This window comes from Plecotus auritus (assembly GCF_963455305.1).
Source record: "Plecotus auritus genome assembly, chromosome: 4".
NCBI classification, from domain to species: Eukaryota; Metazoa; Chordata; class Mammalia; order Chiroptera; family Vespertilionidae; genus Plecotus; species Plecotus auritus.
The window spans coordinates 151,621,274-151,636,231 of record NC_137775.1 but is presented as its reverse complement, the minus strand read 5'-3'; the positions used below and the strand labels follow the sequence as shown (position 1 = coordinate 151,636,231).

The window sequence follows — 14,958 nt, the reverse complement described above, 5'->3', positions numbered from 1 at the left end:
ATCAAAATGTAAAATCACATTTAAGGAAACATTTAGAAATGGTGGCACCTATATTAATCTGCTTAACAAGGACATGGTTATGTAATTACCAATGAACATTTGTGGGTCCTATATTAGGATACAAACAACTTCTTAATATAAATTAGCAAAACGTCTGAGGAACAGTTTAGTCCCATAAAGTATCTGAAATGAGAAGGATTTTAGTATTCTCATCATTAGATGTAACAGGTATGAATTCACCCTAGGATGAGGTTCTTAAATGAATCACCTGGTGATCTCATTAAAATACAGATTCTGATTCAGTAGGTCTGGGGTGGGCCTGAGCTGCATTTCTGAAAAGCTGTCAGGTGTTGCTGATGCTGCTGGTTGAGAGAACCTCACTTTGTGTAGTGAGGTTCCGGGGAAAATTACCAAAAATAACCACATGTAACTGAAAATGAGTAATCATCACTATTAGAAATTCCTGACTCTAAAATATTTCCTTACCTTTAGTTATGCAAGTGAAGTAGTCATTATCTCCTTCTTTTATTGGTTCACCAGCTGCTTTCCGTTTGTCTGGGTGATGTTTTAAAACCATTGCTTTATCTACAAAATAAGCCAGATTTAGATAATTTGTTACTTTAGACATCAAAACTAAGAATAAAGATGAGCTAAATAGTGTTTCTAAAATCATAATGCTAATTTAAAAATATTTTGCCGATGGTAAAACATAAGCTTATTAAATGTGGTAATTAGAGAAACAAGAATCATTGTAAGAAGTGGCCAAAGTGCCAGAACCTAACCACAATTACTATTCACCTTTTAGTGTATTTCCACACAGACTTTTTTCCCTTAAGCATATGCTTCAAAAATTTTAGGCATAATTGTATCATATATATCAGTTTATATTCTGCTTTTTTCTAACTTAACATTAGAGCATTTGCATTTTCCATGTTGTTAAAAACTTCAAAAATTTTTTAAATGATTGCTAGTGCTTAGTACAACATTCAAGTAAATTTACCATAATTTGTTTAACTATTTCTTTACTTACGGATATTTAGATTGTTTCAAATTTTTCTCTATTATAAAAAAAAAATCCCTATTTTAATAATTTTTTAGGGAAGTATTTTTTGATACTAAGAAGTTTTCTTTTTAGGACACATTTACAGAAGTGAAATTAGTGATTGAAAATGTATAAACAGATCCAAAAATAAACCAAAAAAAAAAAAAAAAAAACGAAAATGTATAAACAAGTTTCCTTCTAAAGTTATACCACTTCATTCTAGGTAACATCCTATGCACCACAGCCTCACCAGCACTGGATGCAATTATTTAAGACTTTGATTATCACTTGTATTCAACAATTCTTTTTTTGTTTCTATCTTTCATCCTTTATCTATGGAGGAAGGAAAAGTCAGTTTTTCTTCTGAGTCTGTGTGACTCACTTTACAATAATAGCTAGCTGTTAACATCTATTGAGCATTTAATATGTACCAGGCATAATTTATCAGTTAATCTTTTCAATCACCCCATAAGGAATATACTCTTATTTTATCCATTTTACAGATGAGGAAAATGAGGCATAGAGAGATTAAGTAACCAACCGTTGTAACCTGTCCCAAGTCCTGTCCAACTCGGGCTCCAAACCAGGGAGCCTGACGCCTCAGCCTGTGATTGATTGTATGGTGCCTCTCAGTCCTTCATGCTTGATACTAATGCTTTCCCAGCTGCTGGAATTGAGCTTACATTTTTAAAAAACAGCCCTAGCTGGTTTGGCTCAGTGGATAGAGCATTGGCCTGCGGAGTGAAGGGTCCCGGGTTCAATTCCGGCCAAGGGCACATGCCTGGGTTGCGGGCTCGATCCCCAGTGGGGGACGTGCTGGAGGCAACTGATCAATGATTCTCATCATTGATGTTTCTCTCTCTCTCGCTCTCTCTCTCTCTCTCCCTCTCCCTTCCTCTCTGAAATCAATAAAGAAATATATTAAAAATAAATAAAAAACACTCAATTATTTATATTTATATTTACTGATTATTTCCTTTATAATTTCTTCCAGAAGAAATTTCTTTCAAACCTAGAAGGCCCTTCATTCTCCAAAAGCCTGATATATGTTTCTAATTTCATTAATAGTTTGTATGATTAGAACTGAAAATTAAAAAAAATCTTTAAGTATTTTTGGAATTTTAATATAGTCAAGCAAATATCTAAACTTGTCATTTTTTCAAAGTCCTCATCCCATAGTAAATTTTACCAGGGTATGTTTCTGATTACCTACCCTTGCCTCAGGATTTACTTTAAAATGACCATTATTTGAGAACTTGATAAATTCTCAAAACGGCATATTATTTTTGCATATTTTTCCTGCATCTAGCCACTTGACACAACTCTCTTCGCTTTCCTAGGTAGATCTTATATTACCTACAAAAATATATTTCTTCCCTTTTTCGAATAGTTCTGTTATTTAATATCTAACTCACTGACCCACACTCACAACAAAGCATAAAAAATAATGGGTATGTTAGCTCCCCCCATAAATTTTAATGGTAATATGTTCTGAAATACTTTTCAAAGTAGGGAATTAACTGCATTTATTTTCCAGGTTCTATTTATCAAAAAGGCATGGATATCTACTTTAAAAAATCACATAATATTATCTAAGCTATAAACAAATTTAGTTATATTAATATACCAGAGGCCTGGTGCACAAATTTGTCCACGGGTGGGGTCCCTTGGCCTGGCTGGCGATCAGGGCCATCTCACCCAGTCCCCATAGGAGCTGATGGGGGCCAGCTGGCTAGGGGGAGGGATTGCGGGAGGTTGGCCAGCTGTGGGAGGTTGGCTGTGGGAGCACACTGACCACCAGGGGGCAGTCCCCTGGTGGTCAATGCACATCATAGTGACCAGTCAAATGGTCATTCAGTCGACGGTCGTAACAGTCGCTTAGGCTTTTATATATATATATATATATTCTGTTGGTGAACATTTAGGTGCTTTCCAATTTTGGGATATTGTGAATAAATTTGCTGTGCAGTTTTGTACAAATATTTTCATGGGCATATTTCTACATATAATGCAAGAAACTGACATAAACATTATTGTTTTTCTTGAGCTCCAAGATTTTTCTTACAGTCAGGTATATTAGTGTTTCCATTAACACTCAAGAAGAGGCATTTTCACCTTTTAACTGGTTTAAGCAGAAAAAGAATTTATTAAAGGTTATTAGACAGTTCACAAAACTCAGAGCCAGACGATTAGGCTTGGAGGCCACGCAGTCAGGAATAATATGTCCTTCTGGACAGTTTGGCGGTGTGATGATCGCACCAGGGCTGGCACTGCAGAAATTGCGCACAGGCTACTTCCACTGCCAGGGCCTGAGGGAAAGCCATGAGCTTCTCTTTGCAGTGCTCTTCCACTCCTGCTGGAAAAACATACTCTATACAGCTTAGGCCTGTGTTTTTTTTTTTAATTTTTATTGATTTCAGAGAGGAAGGGAGATGGAGAGAGAGAGAGAGAGAGAAACATCAATGATGAGAGGGAATCACTGATCAGCTGCCTCCTGGGGGAATTAAACCGTGACCCCCTGGTTCATAGGTCAATGCTCAACCACTAAGTCACACCACTGGAGAGCTCAGGCCTAATTTAAACACTGTTCCCTTTTGAATTTTAAGTGTGTGCTGAGTAGTGAAACCTGTTATATGACTACAAATATTTTCTCTCAATTTCAAGACATATCTTTTTGTAAATAGGTAAGTTTTCTTATTTGCAATTAATTACTGTTTGTTACATTTATTCTGCTTTCTTCCGTAGGGAAATCTGGCATCTCTCTATTCTTCCTCACCGAATCTTGGGAACATTCCTCAAGGTTGTGCTCTGCTTTACTGCATTTTCTAGTTGTATGTCAGCTTTTGTAATTCTAAACTCTGCTTTCATGTTGTTTCCAGGCAATTCTACTTATTTCTCCCCTATTTTCCTCCTGCAATGTCTACACTGCCCCCAAAGCAGTGTCTTCACATTACACTGCCAACATGATTTAAGTTTTCTTTTGAACCTGACGACAAAGCCTGAGAGAGATGATGTCTCAAGTTTTTGTTGGATAGTCTTCTCTTGTGCTGCACTATTTTTTTTTCTTCATTGACTTTTCTATATTATCTTTAGTTGTCCATGCACATGAGGGGGTCCTGAGATTGTCCTATATGCTGTCCCTGAGCAGGCAAAGGATGAAACCTGGTATTAAAAATAAGGTAAAAATGACCAAGAACATTATTGGTTTGAAAAAGAAACAAAGTAATTTGAGAGCAGCTGTTATCTGAAATTTCAAAGACTTCTTTTCTTCCTTTCCCCCAACCAAAGACAGTTTCTGGGGTGTTCTGAGGATACATTAGCAAAGAGGCTTTTTTTTATTGTTACTCCTCACCTGAGGATATTTTTTCCACTGATTTTTAGAAAGAGTGGAAGGGAGAAAGAAAAACATCTATGTGAGAGAAACACATCAATTGATTGCCTCCTGCACGTGCCCCAACCAGGACTGGGGATTGAACCTGCAACCCAGGTATGTACCCTTGACGGGAAATTGAACCCTCCACATTTCAGTGCATGAGCGGATGATGCTCTACCATCGAGCAACACCGGCCAGGGCACAGAGGGGCCTTTATTGTACATTCATACTGTTATCATAAAAAGCCTCCAATATGATTTTTAATTTTACAGAAGTTTAATGTGAAAGTTTCCAGTTTAAAATATCAGGAATATTTTAAGCTAAAAGTATTAAATTCAAAAAATTCAAATTACCAAAGACTTTATTTCCATTCAAAGAATATCAAACCTACATACATCATTTACCAGAATGGCAATTTTACTTCAAGGAGAAAATTATATAAGCAATTGAAATATCACCTTTAGTATTCAAATACTTTCTCTTAACCTATCATTATTCAACTTTTCTAGTAATTTATTCTTTTCAGAAATGCAAAGGAAAAATAGACCACTAACTTTATTCACCCTTAATTGACTTCTTAATTTTCATTGTAGCAATTAAAATACATTAAACAGAAATAAAACTCTTTTGTGTTTGCAGTGCGATGCAAGAACTCTAAGGCTTTCAAATGCTATCAGACTCTCATTCTGATTAGGTTTGTTTGTACTAATTAATAATATAGATCTGAAAACACTAAGTTGGAATTTTCACTTCTGGACAAGTTTTCAGAAAGCAGTATGTAGCAACTGTTTATTTTATAGTTATAGAGGAAAGAGAGCAACAGTTTCCTTCTGAATAAACAATAAGAATATTCAACCAGAGAATGAATTATAATTCCACTTAATGTTAATAACCTGTGCACTGGGGTTGTAAAACTTTTGGCTACAGAATTAAAAAATGTATATTAGCCAATAAAAAGAACGAACTTAACAGAAGCAAATGGATGTTCCTTTTACAACATACTTTACTTTTTTTTTATATTTAGAGAAAGGAATAATTCTTTCACCTAAAAACACCAACTATTTTCATAGTTCTAAATCACACAAATTCATATGTATGAAGATATATTTGGTATTTGTATGCTATTATTTAATACAGTAAGACTTTGCAAATACTTTTCCATGGAAAATTAATTTTCCTGGCACTTATGTATTTTACGACTATTCATGTGTATTAACATATGCTTAGTCTAAAAACATGTCAGCTTTTAAAGAAATTCAATAATAGGTCTAAAGTAATCTCATAAATTCCTTTATCTTCTTAAAGAATATTTTCTGTGATTTCCATTAATAGAGAAAATTTTGAGTTTATCAACTAGCATTTTTCAACATGTGATAGGACTCCTTCAGCCATTTTCCTATACACACAACATTCTCTCTTCTTGACTGGCCTTGACTCCCTATTCCTTTTCCCTATGGCCACAATCTTCTCCTCTAACCTCAACATCCATTCTCTAGAGTGGAGGGCGGAACATTCTTCTAAGATAAAACACAGAAAACTAATCACCTTCACCTCTTCCATGAAACTTTACTAGTTAGTTGAACCAAATGCTGTACAGGGAATTATGTCCACAGGAATGGAAAAGACAGGACATTTAGAAGCAATAAGGGGATGATGTTTTGTAAGGCATATGAAGACTGGCTTCCCAACAACCGCCCTCCCGACCCCAAATTTTTAACCTTGTCAATGAAAATAATAATGAAACATTGAATAACTCTTTTTTGCACAGAAGAGAAAGGTTGGTATCAACAAAGGTGTGACCACAAAACAACATTAAAAAAAAAAAAAAAAATCTAAGTAACAAGGCAGCTTCTACTAAATACAAGTGAAGTATTTTTTTAAGAAATTTTTTTTAATGAGTCAAGTTACATTCCTAATTTCTACTATTACTGTTTTTTGTAGAGTGATTTAGAAGCAGTACATGGTACAAAGGAAAGAACTATTTGATTTTGGTCAAATTATTTTTTCTTTTTGATTTTAGAAAGAGGAAGGAGGTGTGAGGGAGATGGGGAGAGATGGAGGGGGAGAGAGACAGAGAGAGATAGACACAGAGAGAAAGAGAGAGAGAGATCCATCCACCAGTTGCCTCTTTTTTTTAAAAAAAAAATACATTTTTACTGATTTCAGAGAGGAAGGAAGAGGGAGAGAGGGATAGAAACATAAATGATGAGAGAGAATCATTGATTGGCTGCCTCCTGCATGCCCCCCACTGGGGATCGAACCTGCAACCCAGGCATGTGCCCTTGACCAGAGTCGAACCTGGGACCCTTCAGTCCACAGGCCGACGCTCTATCCACCGAGCCAAACCGGCTAAGGCCACCAGTTGCCTCTTACACATGCCCCAACTGCCGGTTGAATCCAAAACCTGGGTATGTGCCCTGACCAGGAATCGAACCGTGACTTCCTGGTTCATGGGTTGATGCTCAACCACTGAGCAGCACCGGCTGGGCTGAAGTATGTTCTTTATCCTGTTACAAACACACACACATACAACCGTGATTTCTTATTCGTAATGAGAAAGGCCACTCATGAGACTGATTGCTTTTTTCCTGGTTTTGGAGGTAAAGGAGAGTGTGGTCAGGCATTGGTATAACCATACGATAGATGCGGTTCAATTTAGAGTTATGGCTATAGACTATGATCCTGCACATCTTTTCAAAAGGAAAACATTTCTTATACCAGATATCTGATTATTTCAAAATAACTAAATACTTACGTGCTGCTTTGATCTGTCTCTGTGTAGCTTTGTATCTTACATGGCCAAGTCCAAGTACTGCATAATGATCTTGGTTCTGATAAAGACATAAAAGGGAGTCAAGTTTAAAATGAAGCAATATATACTATCTCTTGTATTTTGGCACCCTGAAACAGTGCTTCCCAAAGATGTTCCCATGATAGAAGTCCAGTGAGACATTCTGTATAAAATGGGTTCTGTGGTCATTTAAGTTTGGGAAATGCAGACAGACTCTTGTATAGCCTTTTTGATGATTTGATGCACATAAGCCTAATAAAGGCTCTGAGAAGTTCTGCAATTAAGAAAACAGAAATCTGTAAAAACCAGCATTTTCCAAACTTACTTGACCATAGAACCCCTTTTCCTCTTAAAATCTATTAATAGCCTATGGCCATTCTTAAATGAAAGTATAGCCAGGAAGATTTCAGATCTGAAGAGAGCATTACAGCAGCTCTAGGGCAGTGATAGGCAAGAACTAGGAGCCACAGGGACCAAAGAAGGTAGGTTAAATGGAAATTTTGAGAAACCGAGGGATGAGGCTTCTCTCAATAGAAGTACCTGCTTTCATTTCTGCTTTGGTTAACAGCATTGCAAATTTAGAAGTTGGGGTAGCAACTGGAGTGAAGGCTCCTTACAGAACTCTAGTATTGGAGAATGAGTAGGAAGGAAGGGGAGTACGAGCATAAGATAGGAGAAAAAAGTCAAATAGGGCTGACTGGTTTCCCTTCAAACTCAGGATTGCAAACTTCATAGGGATTGGCCCCTTTATTAGACCTGGCAACCATACTTTTTCAGTTAGTTCACCTTTCCACTCAAGATTACTATTACATACTAGTACCTTCTGTCTTCTGGTCTTTCTTTAAACTTTACAGACCCTTCTCAACCCTCTCATCAATGTCCGTGCCTCTTGCTTAACTAAAAAACTTAAATCACACTGTTCAAATTCCAGCTTCTTTCTACCGTCCTACCTGCATCCATACATTTTTTTCCCCCTTTCCCTTTATTCATAATTGAGAAAGCCTGTCCTACCAAGACAAATTACTCCTTCATCTTGGTTCTGAATATCACCTTTTCCAAGGCTCCTCAAATACTAGCATTTTTCAGCTACCTCCTAATTTCAACTGGGTTATTTTCATCAGTATAAAAAGATGCTCTATTATACCATTTGCAGCAGCATGGATGGAACTGGAGAGCATTATGCTAAGTGAAATAAGCCAGGCAATGAAAGAAAAATACCACATGATCTCACTCATTTATGGAAAATAAAGAACACTATAACCTGATGAACAAAAAGATAGATACAGAGGCAGTAAAGCATCGAACAGACGGTCGAATTACAGCGGGAAGGCTGGGGAGTGTTGGGGAGGGGGGGAAAGAGATCAATCAAAGGACTTGTATGCCTGCATATAAGCACAACCAATGGACACAAGACACTGCGGGGGTGGGATGAGGGCATGTGACAGGGGGTAGGGGAGGCTGGGGGAAGGTCAATGGGGGAAAAAAGGAGATATATGTACTACTATGTGTAATACTTTAAACATTAAAAAAATAAATAAATAAATAAATAAATAAACCTTTCTCGGACCCCTTTTCCAGCTACCATCCTATTTTTCAGCTGCCTATCAAAGTTAAACTTCTTTTTTTAAAAAATATATTTTTATTGATTTCAGAGAGGAAGGGAGAGAGAGAAACATCAATGATGAGGGAATCATTGATTGGCTGCCTCCTGCACGTCCCACACTGGGGATTGAGCCTGATCTCCTGGTTCATAGGTCAATGCTCAACCACTGAGCCACATGGGCTGGGCAAAGCTAAACTTCTTGAAGAAGCTGTCTCCTCTAGCATTAATTTTCAAACCACTCCAGTCTGGTTCAGCTCTGTCCACTTCTAGCCCAGATGCTACAAAATTGCTCTCTTCAATATCAATTTCCAGGTACCAAATCCAAGATCACCTATCTGCCCTCACTTGGCTTCAACTCCCATTGGCAGCACAACCAACTCTTTTTATTGAAACATTATCTTCCTTTAGTTTCTGTGACTCCACTATATTTTCCTCCCACCTTTCAAAAGCTTTTTCAGTCATTTTTACTAGTTAATCAATGACCTGCAAAGCTCAGTCCTGAGGTTTCTTTTGGTCTCTCTATACTTTGATCCTAGGTGACTTGATTGAATGCTGGGCTGGAATATGGTAAGAACCGTGTAAATGTTCATGTCTCTCCATTTCTGTCCCTCCCCCATCCCCCTAAGTTCTTAAAGATTGCCAGTGCTTCAAACTCTACAATGGCTTTTCACTGAGGACCACTACTCCTGACTTCCTCGCCCCTCCCTCATTCACTCTGTTCCAACCACTTGCCTTCTCTCAGTTCCTCGAACATTCCAAACTTCTTTCTGCCTCAGCACAAGCTCTCTGCATGGAATGCCACTCTCCCTGATCTTTGCAAATCATCCAGTTTTTATCTTAAATGTCAGTTCACTGGCCTTCCCCACTTTCTCAGTCTAAGACAGTCATCTGAACACTCTATCTATCACTCTGTTCTTCTTTGCCCAGCACTTAGTGGCCATGTTCCCGATTGCTTGCTTATCTGTTTCCTCATTGGAATATAAGGTTTGTGGAAGGAGCAAAACTATCTTATTCAGCACAGTATCTTTAGCACCCAGAAAAGTATCTGAAACACACAGCAGGTGCTTGATCCCTATTTGTTGAATGAAACAATTAAAAGAATGTGTGAACTCCGCCACCTTGCTCTGATGCCATCCACTCTTTTCTATACCAAAGATCTTCTCCATTCTTTCTTCCTTTTCACTCTTGTCTATCTTATTGCCCCCCAATTCTATGTCCTCCTGACCCTTCCTTTCCCTCAAGTTACTGTTTTCTCTCATTTTCTTTACAACCCAGCTTTGAAAGAGTATTTTACACTTAAGGTCTCACTTTATTACCTCCTAATAACTCTTCAACCCACTGCAATTTCTTGCTATCCCAATCATTTCACTAGAATGGCTCTCACTGTGGTCACCTAAACTTCGTTTGCCAAACCCAGTGGCTTTTTATCTTTATGTTATGCGATTGACCTCTCTCCTAAGCAGTGACACTGTGATTGTGTTTTCTTCTTGTGACTTCCTCCTCCCTTAATTCTTGGAAGAGTATAGTGCCTGATGATTAATGAAACTTTGTTAAGCAAATTTTTTTTGTCTTACTTCTACTTCTTTTACTCTTTTTAGTATCCTTTGCTGTTTCTCCTCCTATAATCATCCTTAAATATCTATCGGTGCTGTGCTCCTCAATGTTCTTCTTTTCATTTAAAATTGATGATGATAGCAGGAGGATCAATTCACACTTTCTGAGTGCTTATATACTTTTCTAAGTGCTTTATACATATGCCTTACCTCATTTAACACTCACTTCAATCAATGAGATAGGAACTCTTATTATATACTATTTGTTTTGAATTTATCTTGTGTCCAAGCACTAGTTAAGTGCCTTACCTGCATCATTTCACTAATCTTCACTCTAATCCTTTGAGCTGTTAACATTATCATTGTACCAATAAGGGAAATGAGGTGCAGAGATGTCAGGTAACTTTCCCAAGGTCCCAGCACACTAAACGGGCAGAATCAGATTTGAATTCAGGCACTCTAATTCCAAAGTATGTACATTTAAGTATTATACTAGCACCTATTTAAGCAATAATACCTATTTGTCTGCATTCTTCTCCTTGGCTGATGTCATTCAATTTCCCACAGCCCAACTATCACCTATGTACCAACAACTTGCAAATGCTTTTTGCCTCTAACCTCTTTGCAGAGTCACAAACCAATTTCTAACCACCTAATAGACAACTTCACCAGTATGTTACCAGAACCTCAATTTTGACATAACCAAATTTGAACACAAACACCACCCCCCACAAACTTCCTTTTCCTGCATCCCAGTGTTGGTATCAAGCCCAAATGCACAGAGGTCTTCTGAATACATTCCCTTTTCTTGTAACACACAGACAAGGTCAAAACTTCTCAAGACTACCTCCCCTCCGCCCCAAATTTATCCCCTCTTCCTCAAAACCCAGCCACAAATTTAATTCAAGCATCAGGCATTCATTTGAAGGCTTAAATTATTGCATTAGGCCTATGCTAGCAAATTATTCACTTCCCCTTCAGACCTGCCCTCCCTTTTCAAGCAATTTTCTGTGCTGCCAGGAGAATTACTTTTTTAAAATTAGCTTAGAAACTTTTAATGACTTCCTACTGCCCTGAAATAAAATTCCTTCCTTAGCATGGCATAAAAAGGACACTACAGAGGTTGATCTAGAGGAGCGGTGGCCAATCAGTGTCCGTGGACCACTGGTGGTCCGTGAGGTCTGAAAAGATGGTGACCACTGATCTAGAGTCTGTTTTAGGCAGAATTTCTCACCACCTTCCCTCAAGAACAACCCTTACCCTAATCCCAAAAAGGTGGTACATATTCTTTTACACCTTTGTGTTTTTGCATCTCTATTCCTTCTGCCCAGAATACCTTTTCTCCCTTCTTTGCTTCACAAACTGCCTCTCATCCTTTTAAGACCAGCTCAAACATTACCTTCTCTGTGAGGCCTTCCTAGACTTCTTCAACAGAAAGAGCATCCTATGGCTAGTACTATCCCACTAAGGCTAACCAATGAAAAGGTGCTCAACTATAGTTGTCTTATTGAAGCATCTTAAAACATGGTTTATTAATGGAGAACTCATGAGAAAATGGCCTGTGTCTAACAAAGCATCTGACTGAACAAAAGATTCAGTTATTAAATACCTTCCAGTCCTTGGGATCAAGTGTTTTCAGCATGGGAAATTCTTCTAGCTGCAATTCTTCATCTTCTGATTCCTCTGATAACTCTTTCTTATCCTCCAGTTCCTGAAAAGAGGCAGAAGCATTTCTGTTTCTCCTCTTAACAAAAGCTTCAAACCATCTTCCCACAGGTTCAACTTGACAGAGTCTTGAGGCTGTGATTGAAAGTGTTAAGAGAGGCTTCAATGTATTGCATGGAATAAATCTGTTTCAAGGCAATAAGATCAAAACAATGATAGCATCAGAATATAATTTTAAAACCATCAACTAAGAAAATGGCTGCAATAATCCAGTTAACCTGAGGGTTGGCAATAAATTTAGAGTATTCAATAAACCTCTTCCAATTAGCTGAGAAAACAACACATTCATCAATGTCAACAATAAACCAACACTTTTCTGGGGATCTGAGAGGAAGGTGAGGAACAGGGAGAAATGTTGCAAACTTTTACTTTTAGACCAATAATTGTAATAAAGCAATAAATGATAATCATCAAGAGCTAGCCTTGTCAAAAACAAGACAACCTTCTAAAAGCAACTAAAAGTATCTTAATTTTAAAACCCTGAATTCAAATAGCTTTAAAATTTTTTAAGAATTCACTAGGAGTGATTTGTCCAGCAGCCAAGGGGACTTATTAAAACAACTGCTATAGTGGAACAAGCTCTGTCCCGAAATCAGAGGCTGGAGTTTAGTCGAGGTCTCACCATTAGTGGCTTTGTGAAATGAGTCAGAGGTGTCTTCAACTCAAAACGGGAGCAAATATCTATCTCATATGATTCCTTGGAAGACTGACTGACAAACCGTGGAAGCACTTCGTAAGGCTTCAACATTAGTCACTGTAAATTTGTATATTGACATTTCAAAAAATGTTATTTAGGTCAGGGGAAAAAGTTAACATCTTAATTCTAATTTCATATTCCATATGAAAGCAAAAGCTTTACTTTGTTCAGTTATCAATAACTCAGATGTAAATATTCCCTTGTACCTAAAGCCACAATTGTCTAAAAATAACTGACTTTTTATATTTTAATTAGTTGTGGAAATTAAGATTTCCTCTACCATACACAGGAGAGGATTCAAACAGTAATGTTCAATAAGTACTGCCCTACCCATGTGGCTCAGTGGTTGAGCCTCGACCTACAAACCAGGAGGTCAAGGTTCAACAGGAGGGCAAGGTTCAATTCCCAGTCAGAGCACACGCCCAGGTTGCGGGGTTGATCCCCAGTGTGGGGTGTGCAGGAGGCAGCCGATCAATGATTCCCTCTCATCACTGATGTTTCTCTCTCGCTCCCTCTCTGAAACCAGTATTTATCTATCTATATCTATATAACTATAATCTGTGTAGTGTGACTTTATTTTCTTACCATGTTTGTTTGTTTTTTAAATCCCCACCTGAGGACATGCTCATTGATTTTAGAGAGGGAAGAAAGAAACATCCATCCGTTGCCTTCCCCTGTGCGCCGCCCTAGGTAGGTGCTCTGACGGGAATGGAACCCTCGGCCTCCCTCCCGCTACCGGAGGCGGCGCCAACCACTGGCCCACACCGGCAATGGTTAGGAACGTTATCTTTCAAGCCTTTCCCTCTGGTTTCAACATGATATACACTGACACTTCTATGCGCACGAATGCAACACGTGCCGTGATATACGTTCAAAACCACATTCAACAAGCGTGTCTACAAGCGGCTGTAGTGATTCATGCAGATGGCTGAAACTGGGGGCTCGAGTTTACAATGTACACGCCTGTCCGGGGCTATCACAGCAGCAGGGCACGTTTCACTTCAGGACCGCGCTGAGTCTTTCTACACGGATCTTACCAGCAGTCCGGTCTTTTTATACTGACCATGTGGACCAGTGTCTGAGTTATGACATTTAAAAAACCAAGTGGGGCAAACGGAGAGAGGGAGAAGGGTGTCGAGCACCGGCAGCAAGGGTCTGGTCCGACCCCACGCTCTGGGGAGCTCGCAGCGGGCAGCAGGGTACTGGAGGGTTCGGTCCCGAACCGCTCGGCCCAACCCATGAGTCAGCGGCCGCGAGAAGAGAGAAATCTGTAGGGGCAGAAAAGAGACGCCCCCTTCCTCGCAGTTTGGGGAAGGATGATTGTCTAGCAGGGAGCAAAAAGGCGCTCGTCACGGCCCCACACGTCCGGGAGCTAGTCGCCAGGGGCCAGGGCTGAGAGATTTCGGGGTCGCGGAAGTCGAGGGCTGAGGCGGGGTGCTGAGGTGGGACAGAGCCGGGGTTGAGTGGACACGTACCAGAGGTCAGAGCGTGGGTGATGGCGGTGCCCTGGCCCTCCGCAGCGCTCGGCAGGAGCAGCATGATGGCGCCGGGGCCAGCCCCGCGGTCGCAGCGGCTCGGGTCCCGGGCGGAGCGCGCTTAGCGTTCCACAGTTCTACCTCCCGGTCCGAGCCTCGCGCCTTGGCTCCACGACGCCCAGGAACCGGTGCCTGGAGACAACCAGTAATTACTTCCGGGTTGGATCTCTCATGTGTATTGGGGCCATTCGACCCCCAAGCCCGCCGCCGGCGTGTGCGGCAGCCGGGTCCGTCCACTGATTCAGTTCCGGCTGGGTACCAAGATTCAGGAGAGAAAGATTCCTAGACTCATCAGTTCCGTGGTAAAGAGGATGAAAAATGTAGAGCATAATTTTCTAAAGCAGCTTTTACTATATTATTTTTGTTTTTGTTACTCCTACTTATATTTGTCTGAACCTAACCACTGGTTTTTCCAGGAGCTCTACTTGCATAATCAAAATGGAAAACATATGTTTGTATTGAGAATGATTCTAGTTTATACATCCACAGAAAATTCTATGGATTACATTACATATACCTGTGATGCATTTGTGTTTACCTAAATAATACTAGCAGCTAACTTTTTTTTTTTTTGGTGCTGGAACTAAGTAATTTACCTACATCATTTAGTTTAATCCTCATAATATTTGGAGAAGAAAC

At 39.3% G+C, this 14,958-nt stretch overlaps 1 protein-coding gene across 3 annotated transcripts in view; it reads right to left on the bottom strand.

Annotated features, from left to right (window-relative positions):
• DNAJC2 (DnaJ heat shock protein family (Hsp40) member C2) overlaps positions 1–14,531 on the bottom strand; it is a 32,980-nt gene extending 18,449 nt beyond the window's left edge. For 2 of the 3 annotated variants that reach the window (XM_080665949.1, XM_080665950.1), the window contains exons 1-4: positions 14,260–14,531; positions 11,972–12,162; positions 7,171–7,246; positions 487–585 (exon numbers count right to left, since the gene is read on the bottom strand). In XM_080665949.1, the coding sequence (XP_080522075.1) occupies positions 487–585; positions 7,171–7,246; positions 11,972–12,162; positions 14,260–14,323 (430 nt within the window). In that variant the 5' untranslated portion in view covers positions 14,324–14,531. Of the gene's footprint in view, positions 1–486; positions 586–7,170; positions 7,247–11,971; positions 12,213–14,259 lie in introns of all 3 variants that reach the window. The other variant, XM_080665951.1, reaches the window with a different exon arrangement.
• Positions 14,532–14,958: the final 427 nt, after the last annotated feature.